Source organism: Cricetulus griseus, chromosome 2 (genome assembly GCF_003668045.3).
Source record: "Cricetulus griseus strain 17A/GY chromosome 2, alternate assembly CriGri-PICRH-1.0, whole genome shotgun sequence".
Taxonomy (NCBI): Eukaryota; Metazoa; Chordata; class Mammalia; order Rodentia; family Cricetidae; genus Cricetulus; species Cricetulus griseus.
This window is the reverse complement of record NC_048595.1, coordinates 214203108-214221982: the sequence shown is the minus strand read 5'-3', so window position 1 is coordinate 214221982 and position 18875 is coordinate 214203108. Positions and strand designations below refer to the sequence as shown.

Sequence of the window (18875 nt, the reverse complement as noted above, 5' to 3'; positions counted from 1 at the left end):
CTATCTATGGCTACTTGCCTCTTCCCACAGAATTTGCATGCCATCTCTCTCCAGGTAGATTGCTTTTGCTGTGGTTCATTTATTAAATGTTTTCTATAAAGACGAAAATATTCTCATAAAATTACCCATTCTTGTCTCTTCTATAACTTGTTCTCTGAGATATCTAGCATTTTGTTCACATTTAGAGTACATGTATATACACTTTAACTCAAACGTAAGCTTTTAAACACTTGAAGGTAAGTAATTGATTCTTTTTGCTACACCAGGGTTAGCCTGAGAGCAGTTCAACTGGAAAACCCAAATTCTGTATGGAAGAACTGTGGTGAAAGAAAAAGGAATTGAAAGCCACACAGTGTAGTTGACATCAAAACATTGACCCACTATAATAACCTAGCAGCTTCCTGGAGACAGGAGCTTGACACATTACTTCTGCTCATGTTACTCGTAGAATCATTTGTCATTTATTGTCATTTATCTCTTCTCACATGGGAGCTGTCATCTAGCCTCTATATCTTGGACACTTCCTTTGAGAGGCATCTTTCACTCTTTTATTTCCAGTAATACTGGAGCTATATGCAGAAGGCTATCTTCCTTGAAAATTGTGGTTCCTATTTTTTTCTGTCATTTATCATTGTTATTTTAAGGATCTCTACTAAACTGCATCACAACCATAATGGTGAAGGTCCTTTCTGTTTTCCAGCATCTCAAATAGAGGAAGCAGCCAATACATGTATTGTAAATGGCTATGTAATATAATTGGTTACTTTTGTAGACTCTGTGATGTGACTGAGGAAAATATTCCTTTAACATTACATGGAATCTCCTTAGCTGACCTTACCACATGGGAAGTCACAGAATTGAGATCTGAGCTGAGTTCCCATGATCCCCTGGCCCTCATCCATCATTACTTTGAAAATATGTTGGAATCTTCTACACAAAGAATTCATTGGAAACCTTCATGAATATAATAAGATATTATATTTTAGCAGCAAATCATCCCAACATGGTTTAATGGGGGAAAAGCAGCAGCTTATTTTATAAAATGGGAAGGAATCATAACAAGAGCCTATTTTGAAAATTATGCTATTCTCAGGGAAATGGATTATGTTGAGCAAAATAAGCCAGTCTCAGAAAGATGAATATTGCATATTTTCTCTCACACATAGAAGCTAGATTTCATCTTATATATATTATATACATATAAATATATATATACATATAAGTATATATACTTATATTTATGTACATAATAAATGAAAGCATAGATAACATATTTGGTAGAGGAGGGGAAGTAGTAGGACCAGGGGACATGAAGGGATACGGGATGAATATGAACAAAGTGTAATAATTACATATGAAAATGGCATCACAGACCATAATTTTATATGACAACTACAAACAATTGAAGAGTGAAAATAGACAATTTTTGGTTTGCTAAATTTCTTACCTTGTATTAGGATATCCTCACCTCCATGGCTCAAAATATGATTTAAAAAAAAAGCTCAAAATATCTACTTTATATAATTGTTCTTTCCCAGAGTAACACCTTTCTTTCCATTGTAGGAATTAGGAATTGCTCATTTATCCATGCATATAAGATACAGGAAGTGTCCTGTTTACAGATGGGTAGTTGGCAATCTGTATAACCCAGGGAAGGCTAGAAACTGTTTGCAAATATCAGACAAAAATGTGTGGTGACTAATAAATACTGACTACAAGTGGTAACCAACTAACTTCTCAATTAACCAAATACAAATACAAAGCTTACAAAAGCTTTGTGTCTTGTAAGAACTTAATGCAGTTTACTGTACAGTTTTTTTCTTGTTTACAGACACACTTAACTTCATTATGTTTGTGTTGAAATTTGTTGTTCAGCGTTATTTTCAGTTTGCTTTAGGATCAAGTATCCTTTTATCATCCAGGGCTACACAGATAGATAAATCATACCCTGGATAATTTCTATTTGCATACAATTTAAAACTCTTTTTGAGTATGTTTATTGTATCTACAGACCACTATGGTTATATTTACTTTAGGGCATCATATTTGCATTGCTGATACTTCAAGCAGCTCTTTACTTTATGCTTTGTGTAGGAAAATGGTACTCTTCAAAAAATGTATCTTATTGTTACTTTATGTGAAGCAAAGTTCCTTGCTGTTATAAAATAAAAGGCTTATGAGAAAATGTAAATCACTATTGGCATGAGTAGATAGTCATGAATGAAAGTGTTTTTATACTACCTTCTGCAAAGCCTGGCCCCATTATTTAGAATAAAGCATAGTAAAATGAAACAAGAAGATTCAAAACAATAGAAGCAATAAAGGAAGCCAGTCACAATTTCTTATTGTCCTTTCTATACAATGAAAGAATAGCAAAGGATGAAAGAATTGTCAGAAGTCAATTACACTTTTAACAGATAAAAAGAAATAGGAATTTTAAACACAAAGTAATTATTGTCAAGAGATCTTATTGAAATAAACAGAATTCAAAGTTTGCTTCTCCTCCTTTGGAAAACTACCCAGAACCAATAGATTTCAACAGCTAGGAATATCATTTTATGATCTACATGCAGTGTAAAATAAAAAGGGTGAAGCTGTGAAGGAGGGTATGCAAAAAATCATCCAAAGCAAGTTATTTCATAAGTTGATGCAAAAGCATAAGATACATGAAAATATTGGAACTTTAATTATACGCCCAGGTGAAGATTGAGCCTACATGGTGTAAACCTTGGAAGCAAGGACAGGCTACAGAGTCCAATGAGTGGAACAGAAATGGAGGAGGGCACAAGACCACTGAAAAACTCATATCTAATGCCAGAGGTTCCACAAGCTGAATGTTTGTACTCTAACCATGCTTCTAGTGCTTCCAAGTTGTGGAGATAATAGTTTAATTAATGATCCTGGATTTCCTCATTTGTATCAAGATGATAACAGTTTCTTTGTAGGTTTGTAGCAAATTTACCAACTTAACTCTGGAAACCACATGTGGAACATTATGAAGAGTCAAGAAAGGTTAGCTTCCATCATCATCTATGCTCATTGTCTCTTAGAAATAAACTTTAAAATAATTTGACTTTATAGGTACACTGTGGGAGAGTTTAGAGATATTTTTCTGACTCTAAAAGATTTGTCCATGTGGAAATTTAGAAGAAAAAGCTAGTGATGATATTGGCATGCATTATAATATTGTATACACTCTTGCAGACTACACCAGGCCACTAGAATAAGCCTTCAGTTCACCAACTCCACTGTATGGAAAATTCTGCTCTCATTTCCTTGGCTGTGTTATCATATATTTGGATAAAGACAAAGCTAAGCCTTGATGAGTTGAGCTCCTATTCTGTGTAATGAATGCTGAGCTATCCTCCAAGCTTTTATAATCACAAAATAATAATACATTAATAAAATAAATCCCCATGCCGAGAGACTAGTTGAAGATACTGAATTAAAAAATAAAACTTCAAAATTCTGGAAGATATCCTGATATTTCATATCACCAAATCGATAATGAAGCAATTTTATAAAGTCCAAAAAATACAGTAAGAATGTAAATATTTTCCTTTTAGGAAACTTTAAAGTAACAATTATTGTTGAACCAGCTTTCTTCTCAACTGGCTCTTTCTCGATCCACTCCCTCCTTTCCTATTCCCCCCCTCATCATTCTATTCTTTCTCTTTCCCACTTCTACCACTACTTCTTCTTGTCACCCTAGCTTCCTCTGCTCTCTCTGCATACACATGCCCATCCCTGAATCTTTGCCTTGACTGTCAACTGGTAGGGACTGAGAGATGCCAGGGAGTTTAGTGATGTACGCCTCTGAGCACACCTGTGGGGGCACTTCCAGAGCATAATGACATTATTTCAAGATGATCACCCATGACATGTCTTTGTGGCTGACATGGTAGTATGTCCCTTGGCCTTTCCTGTGTTCCCTTATTCTGCCTGCTGTCCAACATGTGGTAAGTAGCCTCAGCCATTGGCTCCTTCCCACGTAGTTTTTCTGTCTCACTGTGAGGCTATAATCAATAGAGCAAGGACTGTGGTCTGACTCCTGTGAACTATGAGTCCATATAAATTCTGTCTGCTTTAAGTTGTTTATCTTATTTGGTCATAGAGATGAAAAGATAACATGTAGAGACCTGTATCTACATTCAAGACCCAAAGCGGTGTGTTCATAAAGAGGAAGGAAGGTGTGACTTCAACAACATCCTTGAGACAACCGTAAGTTTTCCTACTGCCTGTAGGTTTTGACCACATTCTTTTCATCAGTGAATGGTGGATAGCAGGAAAAGAAGGCAGGGAGCCCTGGTTCACTTTTGCAGGAAGAAACTTGTCTTTTCCTTCAGCAGTCTCCTGGCTTTCTAAGAACTCCCCATGTGTGCAATCTAGCTACTAAGATGGCTCCCAGATCAGCTGGGGCAAGAATGGTGATAAGCCTTGCATTATTTCCGTAATCCTTCAATCTGTGTTTACAGTTTAAGGATCTCTAAACTCATTCAGAGATGAGGAGACTATGATAATTCTCACCTACTCTCACTTCAGTTTCTTTTTTCTTTAATTGTTTTACTATTTATTTTCATAATAAATTTATGGTAATGTAGTATGTTATTTGTAAATACTAATGTGCAGAGGTAATGTTATTAACAGTGGTAATTTCACTGTTATCATTAATAAGTTTTTTGATTTAACAATTTCTTCACAGTCTTCATAAAAAGCTCAATTTAAGATCATACATGACTTTACTCTTTCATATTTTTGAGGTACACCTGGGAGATAAACACAAGAAAGCACACATCACTACACATTTGGTCAAAAGACACCAAATAAAAATGGAATTTATATTACTACAGAGACAAGCAGACAGGGAAGAAATATCACAACACAGTTTCAGCCCAGAAATGATCTTATTTTTTCCAGATGTCTCACTCTAAATTGAGTGTGCAAAGATGAATAAGATAGGTATGTTTCTTGGACCCAGAGCACACACCAGTGAGATGGAGAAAAGAGACTGATAAGAAAACAATTATACTACAATTTTACAATAAATACAATGAACTACTCTTTCAATCCCTTTCTTCAGTACCCTCCAGCTGTCCTTTCTTTTTATCAATCTACAATCTTACTACGATTCTTATCAACCCAGTAAATAAAGTTTTTATGGTCAATTTAGCTCTATGATGTAGCTGATTTATCTGTTTGCCCAGCTGTCATACAACCCCAACTTCAAAGCCCTATTCAACACTGAACTTACTGAGCAGTTGAATTGCCTAAGGAGTCAAGCTTTTTTCCCCTTTACTAGTAGCTAGCTGATTCAAATGAGCACAAGAAAATGGTAAAGAATACAGCATTAATTTGCCTTTCTATGAAAATTTATGAAATATAGTTGTGCGGTATTAATACCAAAGAAATAAAAAATAGAGAAAAGAAAACTGTCACTTAAGACAATGATGTAAGGGAAACCCAGGTGGTTCTCATGTTGCAATAATACTCAGAGAATGACTTACAGATAGGCTCAAAACGTATTTTTTTTAGAACAACTCAGCAAAATAAAAGTCCGCTTTACTGTTGGACATTGTTTCACACATACATTAAACAGGCCAAAAAATTAAGTAAAACAGCAACTTCATAGACAAAAAAAGAAGGAAACAAAGAAACCTTTTAATCTTTGGCCTTTTTAACCATCTCATACAAACCAACTACTTGTAGTACAGCTAGGTACATATACAAAAATAGTTACTGGAATGCTCGAAATAAGATTGTTTTGTTGTTTCTGTTTTTGTTTTTACAAGTTTTTTTTTCCTCCTTTGAGATTATAATGAACATGGTCACATTACACCACAAGTAAGGTCAGAAATAGGACAGAGAATGCTCTGAAGGCTGGTTTGGTCTTCCGTTATCATTAAAAATGGCTGACCCCCTAATATTATGTACAAAAATATAAAGTGTAAATAAAAAATACAAACAAATTTCCTTTTAAAGTATTTTTTAGAAAAACACCAAGGCTTTGGAAGTTTTGGTTCTTTTTCCCTCCCCTGTTGCAAATTCATGGTGTGGTTTTGGTGGGGTGGTGGAGAGCACATGTCATCTGTAGTTGGCACTGCCCACTACGGGTGGCGAGGCCTGCTCCTCTACTCAAAGGTGACCACGTTAAATTCTGAGACAGGAAGTGGAGGGTGAATAGGTCATGGTGGCCTTAAGTTTAGCTTTTCCTTTCTGCTGTCTAGTCATCCTCATTGTCCTACTGCTTCTTGGTATCAACATCATCATCCTCATCATCTTCAGCTACCCGCTTCCCCGTAGGAACCTCAGCCTCCTCATCTCTATCCTCTTCCTCACCATTGCCTTCTTCCTTCTCTTCCTCTTCACCTCCTTCCTCTTCTTCATCTACCTCATTGTCAGCCTCCTGCTCCCCATTTTCCTCATTAGCATCCCCATTGGCAGGTGCATCTCTCCCATTCACTGCCTCCTCCACAACATTTTTCTTCTCCTACAAGTCCTTGGTGGTGATCTGGGGGCTGGTGAACCCGGCCTCGGCTGACATGGTGGGCACGCCGGTGATGCGCTGTAGCTAGTGAGGGAAGAAATCCAGCTCGAGGACTCTGGTGAGAGAGCTGCTGAGGAGGAGGCAGGCTGAGAAGGTGGCTGCATGGAGCGCAGAGCAGGCCCCAGGAACAAGGCAAAGATGGCTTTTCAGAGAAGCCAGTAGGAGCTCAAAATGTATTTGAGTAAGCCAAACATGCTAGTTCATGACTAATGACAGCAACTGGCATACTGAGCTAAAATGCCACCTCTAGTTCTAGGGTAGCCTGGGCTACAGAGCAAGAGCAAGTTACAGACTAGTCAATGGAATATAGCAAGAACCACCTACCTCAACACACACACACACACACACACACACACACACACACACACACACACACACACACACACGAATAAAAACACAAAACATGTCTTCTCTAAGAGTCAGTCTTCACCTGAACATTGGGAGACACACATGACTTAGTATATAGACTGAAAAGGTCTTGATCTGCTTCTCCTCTATTTTAGCTGGATTCTGTCATCTCTCAAGGTGCTGATTCATGCAGTCATTCACAGACTGGGACTCTTGGTCATGAAAATAATGACAAACCTCAAATACAGTATCTCAGAATAACTTGGCTGGATGCAAAATTCCCAAGTCATCTGACACCCTTTGCTGACCTAAGCAGGGTTGTCAAAGCAAGCCTGGTCCCCTGAGTTAGAGAAGCAGGATCCAGCCGAGAGTGGCTAGTCTTTGAGGTACGGTGTGACTCTAGATTCATGTGGATATACAAGAAAACTCTTTAAGTACTGATTTACATGAAAACCACTTATATAATATGAATAAGATGCTAAGAGGCAGAGTGTTAACTTGAGCAAAGAAAGCAGACTTTTTAACATTGCAACTCTACATTAACAACAAATGTAATAACCTTGAAAATACATTTTGTGTAAATGTAGAACTAAGCTATTTTTTTAATATTTAGGATTTAGATGTAAGCCAATTTTTCCTTCCTTCTGCTCTTAGAAACACTAGTACCACTTAAAAGGAATTTCAAATGATTAAATATGCATGTGCATGCAAGTGCATACACAAAAATATAGCTAAAGGATTTAAGAATCAAAATTCCTTACAATTCATAGTAAATTACTTTCTAATTGTCTGCTCTTATTATATTCCTTATAGTTCATCTATATTTCTGAAAATTGTGATCTAATTATTTATAGAGCAATTGCCATTAAAAGCACATTCTAAAATTAGTTTAACCACCTTGACTCAAAAATTAATTAAATATATTAAGTAAATAATTTCATTTTGATATTTAAAAACTTGATGAGAATAAAATGGCAGCATTGTGGTATTTTCAGATATTTTTAGTGCAGTAATGTTTGGGATTTAAACAAGATGAACAAAACCATGTTTATGAAAAGGTTTAATTATAAAGCTAATTTTACTACATTTGTGTTTAGAAGAACTTGTAGTTCATACAAAACTTCCAGAAAAATCCCCAAACTGTTAAAGTAAAAAAAAATTTAATGCAAAGGAAATAATCAGACTTACAAAGGCAGGAGACTCTCTGGGGAATTTGACATTCAGAATAAAATCACTTTTAATAGGTTTTCTAATTAAAACTCCACATCATAAAAAATTAACTACTAAATTTAATTTCACACTAAGTATAGTTTTACATCATTCTTATTAAAACATGTTCTATTAGATTTCCCAACTAAATTAAATGTTGAGCAGTACATACATTTATTGTTGGTTTATATGCCTTAAAAATTACACAAAACTACCGTATTTAGCCAAATTATATGCAATTTTTGTCAGGAGCCTATTTTTACTAAAATGTTACTTATATATCCATTGAGCAGTAAAAGAGGATTGTATTTAAACACTGAATAGTTAAATGTCATTTCTTTACATACATGGTCTTAAATTAAATCCAATTGTGTACAATTTTTTAGCAAATAATCCCAAACAGACTGAATATTTCCTAGATCATTAGAGAGGCATTTTCACAAATTATCAAAGAACCCATGGAAACTGTCATAAGAAAGGACAGAGCTGAACCCTGCACAACCTCACATATGAATTCTCATTCTGAAAGAAACTTAGGAAGTGCTAAATAGAACAGCATTTGGGTACAAGGCTTGTACTTGACATGGCTGCCATTGTGGAACTTAAGGGCAGATATGGAGAAGTGAAAAGGAGTAGGGATGGAAGTGTTGCTCCCATGTGTTCATCTCCCTTGATAGGCCTCATAAGGATATGCATGGTAGCTCAACAGTTTGTAAATTTCTTTTTTGTTTTGTTTTTCGAGACAGGGTTTCTCTGTGTAGCTTTGGAGCCTAATCTGGCACTCTCTCTGTAGATCAGGCTGGCCTTGAACTCACAGGGATCTGCCTGCCTCTGCCTCCCGAGTGCTGGGATTAAAGGCGTGTGCCACCAATGACTGGAAAGTTTGTAAATTTCAAGATAAATTTGTAATGCAGGAGATTTATACTGCCAGTTCAGTACACAGTCTAAATTGTGATAGAAGAAAATGTGGCGCCATATTCCGTATCTCTCTACTTACTGATTCATCACACAACTCAAGCATTCTATTTTTTAATCTATGCCATTCACACTTCCCCAGGGCTATTGTCATTCTACCTGTATAGGTATTGCTGCTAACTGAAATAGAAATGCACTCAATTTCAAGTACTATTTGATTTGATATTGTTAATGGTCAGGTTACTTTAGAGCTTTTTGGATGGACCAACGGAATGGGATAATTTCATATAGTTCTGAAATGTTATGTTCATTTTTATATTATCTAACCAATCTAAGATTCAATCTACATGGTGAATAGATAGAGAAGATTATACTTCTTACCACTTACTCTTATCTACAGTCTACTTCTGGTCCAAACAGTAACTTTTTAGAATTATTCCTTTTTGACTACCTAACACTAAAGTAATGGTCCTATTTAAGGTGTATACTTTGTAATCTATGTCTTCGAGGGAGGCAGGAATCCCCACTATGGAAGCAAATTGACTCAAAAAGACTGTTTACTATAGAAAAGGAAAAGGCTGAGAACAATTAATAAAAAAATATTTCAATAGTTTTCTTAAGAATACATTTTAGGGCTACTGTTCTACAGTATTATTTGAGGGAATGTTCTCTTATTAGTGTGTTACTATAGGAAGTACCCAAATAATGCCACAGTAGCAATTCCAGCTGACATTCTGAAAGACTAGTTGAGGTTGTTCTCATCTAACAAGGCCTTACTTGACTAAGAGGACTTTGGCAGTATTAGTTTTCCAGAGAGTATTCAAACTAAGAGATTTTGAAATCTCAGAAGCTGTTTTCTAAATGTTTACTCAGAAAGTCAGTTTCATAGGTAAACTGTTTTCTATTCAGAAGACAGGAATTGGAAACACTAGATCCTGAAAATTACCCTGACGTTTCATTCCAATAATAACATGGACATAAATAACACAAGATATAAGGGTTACTTATATGAGGGTTACTTCATGGTCAACTTGACTAAATTTAGAATCACCATGGAGACACACCTCTGAGTGTGTCACTTCAAGTATTTCTAGAAATGTTTGACTAAAATGGAAGAATCATTCTGAATATGAGCAGCATATTGGACTGGAGTCCTGGACTGATTAAACAGGAAAGAGAGGTGAGCATCAGGATCCATCTTTCCTTGTCAGCTGCCTCCTGACACCATACCTAATCCACCAGGATAGACTGTATCTATTCTAAAACCATAAATGGTATCAGAATATTAACTATCCATCATGTGGTATCATTACCACAATGAGAAAACTAACTACTTCAATAAGGAGTAAAGCTGATTTTATCTATTTATTTGATATTTTAGGAGGATAAGGTTTCACTGTAGCCTGGACTGGTCTTAAAGTCTAGATTTTGTATTCTCAATCACCTGAGCGCTGAGACAACAGATTTATGCTACCATATCTAACATAAATTATTTGTACAATCATTTAATTGATTTTCCTGAAGTTAATATTCCTGCTTAAAAAAATGCATCCTCTTAGTAGCGACATAGATATTGAGTCACATCTGAATTTTTTATAATTGACCATGACTGTTGTAAGATCATACATAAGTACATACAATTACAAGTGCACTTTACAGTACAGTGTTTGTATTTGGATTAGCCACTAAATTCCAATGTAATTTTTTAAAAAAATATAACCTGACCAGTTTGAGTATATCAAAGCATTTCTATAAAGCCCATATTACAATGAAATAGGAAATTTTAATTCTAGTGAATGAATCATGAATTTCTAAATGCTAACAGAATTATCAAATGTATTCTTGAATGAAAATTTTGCTTAGAATATATGCTTTAAAAGCTAATTTTGGGTAAAGTTGAACTGTTGAAATGTCAATGTGCATGTGCTCTTTCCTCTTTGCTTTTTCTAAACACTTCCACACTCATGTTCTTAGCACACAGATACTATTAATAAGTTGTCTATGAAATAATTCAGTAGTCATGAACCACATAACCTTCAATAGATGGCAGAGCATACATGTGATGTTGTTCCAATAACATCACATTCTTCAGTGACATCATAGCTGTCTTCATACATGGAAACACACCAACATTCACACAATGGTACAATTACATAGTGACACATTTATAAGGATATATCCCTGGAGGACTATACCAGACACAACATAAAACCCAATTTGCCTAGAAAAAAAATCTCTAATTTGCTGGGTTGGTTGAGCTGACATGCCACAATCATAGCACTAACTACCCAAAGACACTATGTACATAAAGTTACTACCCAATAATTGGAAGGTGTTAAGAACAGAAACAGACCTTTTCTGTTGTAAACCTTTGGTTTTAAAGGAGAATAATATGAAGAACAGGTAATTATAAGGAAGTGCCTCAGCTTCCTAGCATCCTTCTTATCCTTTTTAAAAGGAAGAAACAACTCACTATGACTACAAAAAGAGAGAAATCTGATGTAACAGTTTTTGAGTTAAATCAGGTACAAATATCCTCTTACAAAATATATCAGAAGTAGTTTACCACACATTATTTAATTTAGAAAACCAAGTAAATTGTTTTGTAGAAAACAATTGACCCTACCAAAGGCAATCCAATGAACCATTAAATCAAAGCTTAAGTCTGCTCATAGGGCAGACACTCTGGTCAACTCTTCTCTACCAGGCAACCGCAGAAAGCAAGTGTCAAATACTTCAGGCCTCTGCTGGCAAACTAACAGTGCAGGAAGGCTGTTAGGAGCAGCACCAGGAATTCTAGGACTTGAGATATAAAGGTAAGAACTTAGCAGGTGGCCTTTTTACCTGAGATCTATTTAAATAGATGCTATAGCATGAAAAGTAACAAACAGACAGTCTCAGAATCCAAGCAGCAGTGGTCTGTCAGCTCTGGGGATGTTTCCTGAAACTCTGAGAGCCACAGCCATTATGTGACAATTTGTGCACCCAACAAGCTCCCTACACCAAGGACCACATACTTTCTCAATTTAAACAAATTCAAATGCAAGCAGAGCCTTTAGGTGAATTTAACCCAAAGATATTCTTTTAAGCCTATTAAACCATTTAAACAGGGCAACATGGATTCTTTAAACCAAAAATAAGGGTACAATGCTTCCTATGCAAAGATTGTGACTGTTATGTATCCCTTATATTTTTGGTTTTGTTTTTAAACGGGGACCATTATTTATCTTTATGCTTTTGCCGAATGAGGGAAGCAAAAATAACTGCAAAAAAGCCAAAGAAACTATTCTATGTTGATCTTGAAATACCTCTCTCATAAATTCTTCATTCAGTTGGTCTTCTTGACCTTTGTTTAATTATCTAACATAGCACAAGGCATTTTCCTGCCTTTCCCCAACATATCAGAACCTGATGACTAGAATACAAAACTTTCATAACCATAATAAAATGAAAACAGAAAATAAGGCTTTAATTTTCATTCTCCATTTTGTATGATGCTCAATAATGATGTTATGTAAACCTGCTCACATTATAATTTCTGGAATTTCAAAAAGCCACAACATCCTTTATCAGTCTCTTCAGCAAATATTTTCAACTTGATGCTAAAGAAAAATAAAATGTTATACCCTAACTTAAAATTTTTGTTTGTTCAGATTTTGAAAATCACACTGGTTAGGTTTCAGCTGGTCATAGTGAGGCTAAGATAGGAGGAATGGGAATTTGAGGCCTGCCCGGACTGCATGAAACCCTTTCAATATGAAATAATATGCAAAAAACTATACAGACAATAAATGATTTCAGATACAGTAAAATGTAAGTTTTGACTTATTATTAAAATAGGAGTTTATCTAACTGACCTGAACGGGGGGGGGGGGGGGCTCAGGGACCCCAGACTGATGGCTGAGAGGCCAGCATGGTACTGATCCAGACCCCCTGAATGTGGCTGTCAGTGAGAAGGCCTCGGCAATCTATGGGGCCTCAAGTAGTGGACCAGTATTTATCCGTGGCACACAAATGTAGTTTGGGAGCCCATTCCACATGGAGGGATGCTCTCTCAGTCTGGACACATGGGGGAGGGCCTAGGCCCTGCCTTGGATGATATGACAGACTTTGGAGATCCCTCATAGTGGGCCTCACCGTCCCTGGGGAGCAGAGGGGGATGGGGTTGGGGTTAGAGGGGGGTTGGTGACGGGCAGGGGAGGAGGGAAGGGAGAGGGAGCTGGGATTGACATGTGAAGCAAGCTTGTTACTAATTCAAAAATAATAATAATAAAGAGAAAAAATAGTTTATCCCACAATTCCTTCCAACATTTTGGATAGATCTAACTTATTGGTACAGACAAAGGAGCTTGCTCTGTCACAATAAAATATTACTCTTGCACTGTCTGTTGCTGTGTGTGGTTATTTAAATTTGAATTATATGCTATTGATAGTGAAAATGCTCCCCACTCAGACTATCTGTATGTTGAGCCCACAATATTTGACAGTGACCACCATATGGAACAGCATAACCATAGAACATTCCCATCCTCTACTGTGTCACACTTCCTACCCTTTTCTCAAATTTCTCTTTAAAACATCTGCATGTGGTTTCTCATCAATGGTCAACTTCTGTTTTGCACAGGCTCTTCTTTCTTGCCTAATCTAGTTGTTTGTAACTGTGGAACTGCTTGTACATCCTACCCACCAAGGACACTTTTGTCATATCTGAAAATGCCACACTTCTCACTAGGGGGAAATGTGAGATGGCCATGGAGTCAGTAGCTGGAAAGACAGCTGCTAGAAATTCTCCTTGTGGGTCAGGAACCAAAATCATGGAGGCTGAGAAGCTTGCCCCATGAACACTTCCAAAGTAGGAAGCCACTCCCCAAATTAGATAGGTCAATCACAAACCCTTACCTTCTCGCATACTCTGATGGTTAATGTACACCATCCACAAGACAGTAATATATCCCAAGCTAAGCTAGACTTAGTTCTTAAAACATTCCAGTAATTTTAACAAGATACATATATTTAAAATGTTATTACTAAAAATTTTTATTTATAAAGAGCAAAGTAGTTTCTTATAAAGGTTAGATAGAGTACTTTCTACTTACAAGTATCTTAGATGAAAGTTGATGCTATGACTTTTAAATATTTTTTGTCTCTTCACCATTACATACAAAGATATGAACACATATATGTTTGCACATACAATATTTTATAGACACATGACAATACACACACACACACACACACACACACACACACACACACACACACATATATATATATATATATATATATATATATATATATATATAGGATAATTAGGTATGAATGGCATAAGATAAAGAGTATACCATAATTATATAAAACAAGTATGATAAATTAGTACAAGTATTTATAGGTGTTTGTGTGTGTGTGAACATGCACATATACACAAAGCGGTATAAGGAATTACACAGTGTGGTAGTAGCATGGATTACTTAGGAGATCACCATTATCAGGGAAAAAAAAGAAAATATGTAAAACTCATTTTACAAACCATAATTACCTTGGAAAGTTATACCTTAATTATTTAAATGATGGAACATGTAAGTACTATTTGAAATGGAGCACATGACAGGAAACTCATAGTATGAGAAGACTTATAAATTAATAATTCTTGCAATATTGAAGAGGAAAGGATAACAAATGAGAAAATAATATAGTTTCACATAGTGATAAATTCTCTGAATAATGTTAACAATTAGAGGATGGACAGAGGGAGGTGGGTCTTTAGCAGATATCCTTTAATAAATACCAGGTCTTGAAAAATAAAACTGGGGATTCATGTGGGTGCAAATGTTTTTGAAAGTAACGTAATTAGATTTGCTCTCCCTAGTGGTGAGTATGACGACAGTTAAGGAATACATCTAACATTTGTGAGCAGACAGTGACCAGGAGACACCGAGATGATGGGAAAGCTAAGATCTCATTATCTTACTTCCAGGTCATGATCCTAGTAATACATGAGGATGGGGAAAACCTCTCAAGCTTAGGAGAGGTGGTTCCAAGGAAAACTCAATGGGCAGTGTGAGGGGGAGCTCCTAATGCCTAAGAGGAGAGTTAGAAGGAGGCTGCGGAAGGTCTAATCAATGTTCATGTGCATCAGGCATCAACACACAGCAATAATATTGGATTTTGTTCCACAGCATCTTATTAAATTAGAATAGATTTTCATCACATGAGTTGTGCCCTAGCCAAAGATTTACAACTGGCAATTCCAATCAGGAAAATGAAGAGTTTTTGTGATTAGAGACATTGCCCTGAAATATACATTATCAACATTCTCTTAAATTACTTATGAACGGAATGAGAATATTGTAGGAGAAGCTGTAGCCATGCCTAGTTAGGGGCTGGCAACAGGTGTGTCTGACTACGCCTGCGAGGGCATGGTCTAGGTGACATAGAGTGAGAGTTTCAGTGGCTGGTCACTTTTAGTTTTCCTTTTAGGCTTACTGTACGGACTGCTGCCCGCTGGCTGGCTAGGTCGCTCTGTAAATATTTAATTTTCCCTATTAAATACCCTTGTATTTCTACCTGGCTCTGTATTGACAATTTCCAACTATATCTGGTGTCAGAGATGGGATTGACTACAGCTTCCCCTACAGAATATAAAAAGGCAAAATGAATTGATTACAGTACATATATATACACATACATAATAACTGTTGTAATAACTGATATTCATATATCAGTTATTCTGTGATCTGCCACTGTTAACATATGAGGAATGTCTATTTTATATTAAAGTGACAATAATTTCCTTATAGTATTCCTAAATGAAAGCCCTTTCTATTGAATAGCTATTCTTATATATAAGGAGTCAGTCATAATCGTGAAGTCACTCACAGCCTTCTCTTCTTTTTCTTATAAATCATAACAATGTGATTTCCACTCCACTTAGACTCTTCTAAAATGAGGGGGGAAAGTGCCCTACAAAGGGGACATTTGTGTATTTAACACTAGAGATATCATAAGTCTGCTGGTGTTGCCAAAACACTGGCAACTTTTAAAACTAGGTTTTTGTATCAGGTTTCAGGAAAAAACAAAACAACAACACAACTCCAAAAACAAACAAAAAAGAAACAAGAAAAGCCTTTATTCTATCTACTAATGTAGTGAACAAACATGCCAGTCAAAAGAACCATGTAAATTGATACATGATTGAAATAATAAACCAATTTTGAATGAAATTCTCTGGTTTCTATTTACAAAACTTAATTTTGCACCTGCTAGTATATTTACTTGCATCAAATTTAATATTTACGATGACAAAAATGTACAGAGTTTTTTAAAATGTCTTTGAGCATATCAGGCCTGAAGCACTGACTTTCAACTGAATTTGTCTGTAATGTTCAGATTTGTTCCCAGATCAACAGTGAGAAGACCTCAGCATCTTTCTAAGACTCTGGAATAGAAAATGATAGTGTTTGCTTCCTTCCCTTCAGGCAAAAAAGGATGTCAGGACTACAACAAAGTAATTTCTTCCCACAGCATCCCTTTGATGAGATTGTCCTTTAATATACGGTCCTTTATATTTGGGACTATGCTGTTAGGTCAACAAAAAATGAATAAACTTTAAACTCTTCATTTGCTCAAAAATAAAAGATGACATAAGGAACCAAAGTCAGAAAGCAGCACCATAGATAACCAGTTGCACTCCTATATCACATTTTATATTTAAGGAGAAAACAGAGGTGTGCTTGGATTTTATAACTAACATCTTTTTATAAATCAGTCTAACACTTTAATTTTGAAAAGAGTACTTAAATCTAAAAATAATAAAGTGGATGACATAACCTGAGTGCCCAGAAAAAGTCTCCATAGAAACAGATTGTAAAAAATGGACACAAGAGTGAAGAGGTGGTTCTGATTTTAATAGATTCTTACTCATTGCTGGTCCTCATTGCTTTGTTTATTAATTTGTTCAGTGTGAAAGGCTTACCATCTGGCTGGCCATGGAGAGTCTGGGGACTTTGCATTCTCTCTTCCAGATTTGAGCTGAGGTCAGAGTTCACGGCTGACATGCGTGTTGAATCACTCATATCAAATTCATCACTCTCTATTGAACTTTCATCCTGAAATAGTTTGAAAATATCATCAGGTGCCATAAAATATAATATTGTGAACATCATGACTATTCTGACTCTGTGGTCAATGAGAGGTTAGGCAGTTAGTAAATTATTATCAGACTCTATAAAATGTGGTGCATACTGATAAATGCTTGGAACAATAAATGATGAAATTAATCCCTTTAAGAAATGTTAAGAAATTTGGATATTTAAACAACATATTATTCACTGTTCCATTGTATATGTAGAATAATGTGTTCAGAGAAGAGGTAATTTAGGAATTAGCCTGAACATCAAAATAAAAATGCTCTTCTTAATGAATTTATCTTAAAAGAGATGACCATAAAACCTGATGGGAAGGAAAATGTAAGTTGTACTATAAACGAAATGATTCAGTAAAATAGTATTAGCACAGATCTTATAATGCAGTGAGAATTTTTCATCAACAAACAAGATGGACTCAATGATAAACATATGTATAGATTCAATATACTTAATATAGAACAAGGAATTCTTAACATATTTTATGAATAAAGATGATAGGTATACTGAAGATAAATGATAGATAGATAGATAGATAGATAGATAGATAGATAGATAGATAGATAGATAGATAGATTATAGAGGGTACAAAGTAGAAATATATACAATAGATATCATGGTTTGGTAGGTAGGTACTTGACAAATAAATGATATATGATATATAGATGATAGATAGGTAGATAGATAGATGGACAGACAGACAGACAGATAAAGGAGTTCTATATAACATGTGTAAAACTCACTAAAATCAGGACACAAAAATGTCTTCAAATGGCTAATTCAGCAAAAATGTCAAGTGTGAACAATTAATACACTGAGACAAGTATACTTTTTAATTTTTGGGATCATAAAGTATTTACAACATTTCTCCTTTCCCTTTCCTCCCTCGAAACACTTCCATATATCTCTCATTGCTCTTTTTCAAATTCATGGCCCCTTTATTCAATATATAATATATATATATATATATATATATATATATATGTATATGTATATGTATATGTATATGTATATGTATATGTATATGTATATGTATATGTATATATTTATATGTATGTGTGTGTGTGTGTGTGTGTGTGTGTGTGTGTGTGTGTGTGTGTGTATTTTTTCAGGGATGACCACTTGGTATTGGATAACAATTGGTGTGCTTTTCTCTAGGAAAGACTATTTTTACAACTCTCAACATCCTTTAGTAGCTTGTAGGTTTTGCTTTATGGTTGAAGCCTTGCAAGCTTCCAAACGAGGAGGAAACTAACAGTACTATCTAGATATAGTACCTATGTCCAAATCAACTACCAGCATGACACAATAAGAATGCAGTAGTGGCATGCAAACTTCAATCATATTGATCAGCTCCTAATTGGACGTAGAACCCACTTAACCAGAGGGAAATCATGCCTGGTACTGAAACCCTAGCTAACTACCCAGTGCTAGTGAAGTCATTCAGATTGGTAGAGAATCCACAACCATTAATGTACTAAACCAGCATAACTCCTAAGAAAAATCTAAACATTTGTCCTTAAAATACAGATAAGTATAGTCATCAAGGAAACTTGTCTTTGAAACTAAGATACTTAGCTCCAATTTCATTGAAGCAAGGAATTTGTCATTTTACTTCAAAGTAATTTCTTTGCTGATTACAACATGCTGTTGGATTTGTGCAATAAAAAAATAAAACTAAGAACTTTTCCTACTCAAGGAAGCTATTTCTTCAATCT

At 35.5% G+C, this 18875-nt stretch overlaps 1 protein-coding gene and 1 pseudogene across 7 annotated transcripts in view; both read right to left on the bottom strand.

Moving 5' to 3' along the window:
* LOC100770406 (nucleolar protein 4) overlaps positions 1-18875 on the bottom strand; it is a 340437-nt gene that overhangs the window by 193871 nt on the left and 127691 nt on the right. For all 7 annotated transcript variants that reach the window (XM_035440258.1, XM_035440261.1, XM_035440260.1 and 4 more), the window contains one exon: positions 16989-17121. In XM_035440258.1, coding sequence (XP_035296149.1) covers positions 16989-17121 — 133 coding nt within the window. The remainder of the gene's footprint in view (positions 1-16988; positions 17122-18875) is intronic.
* Positions 6239-6541, bottom strand: LOC118237646 (annotated as a pseudogene).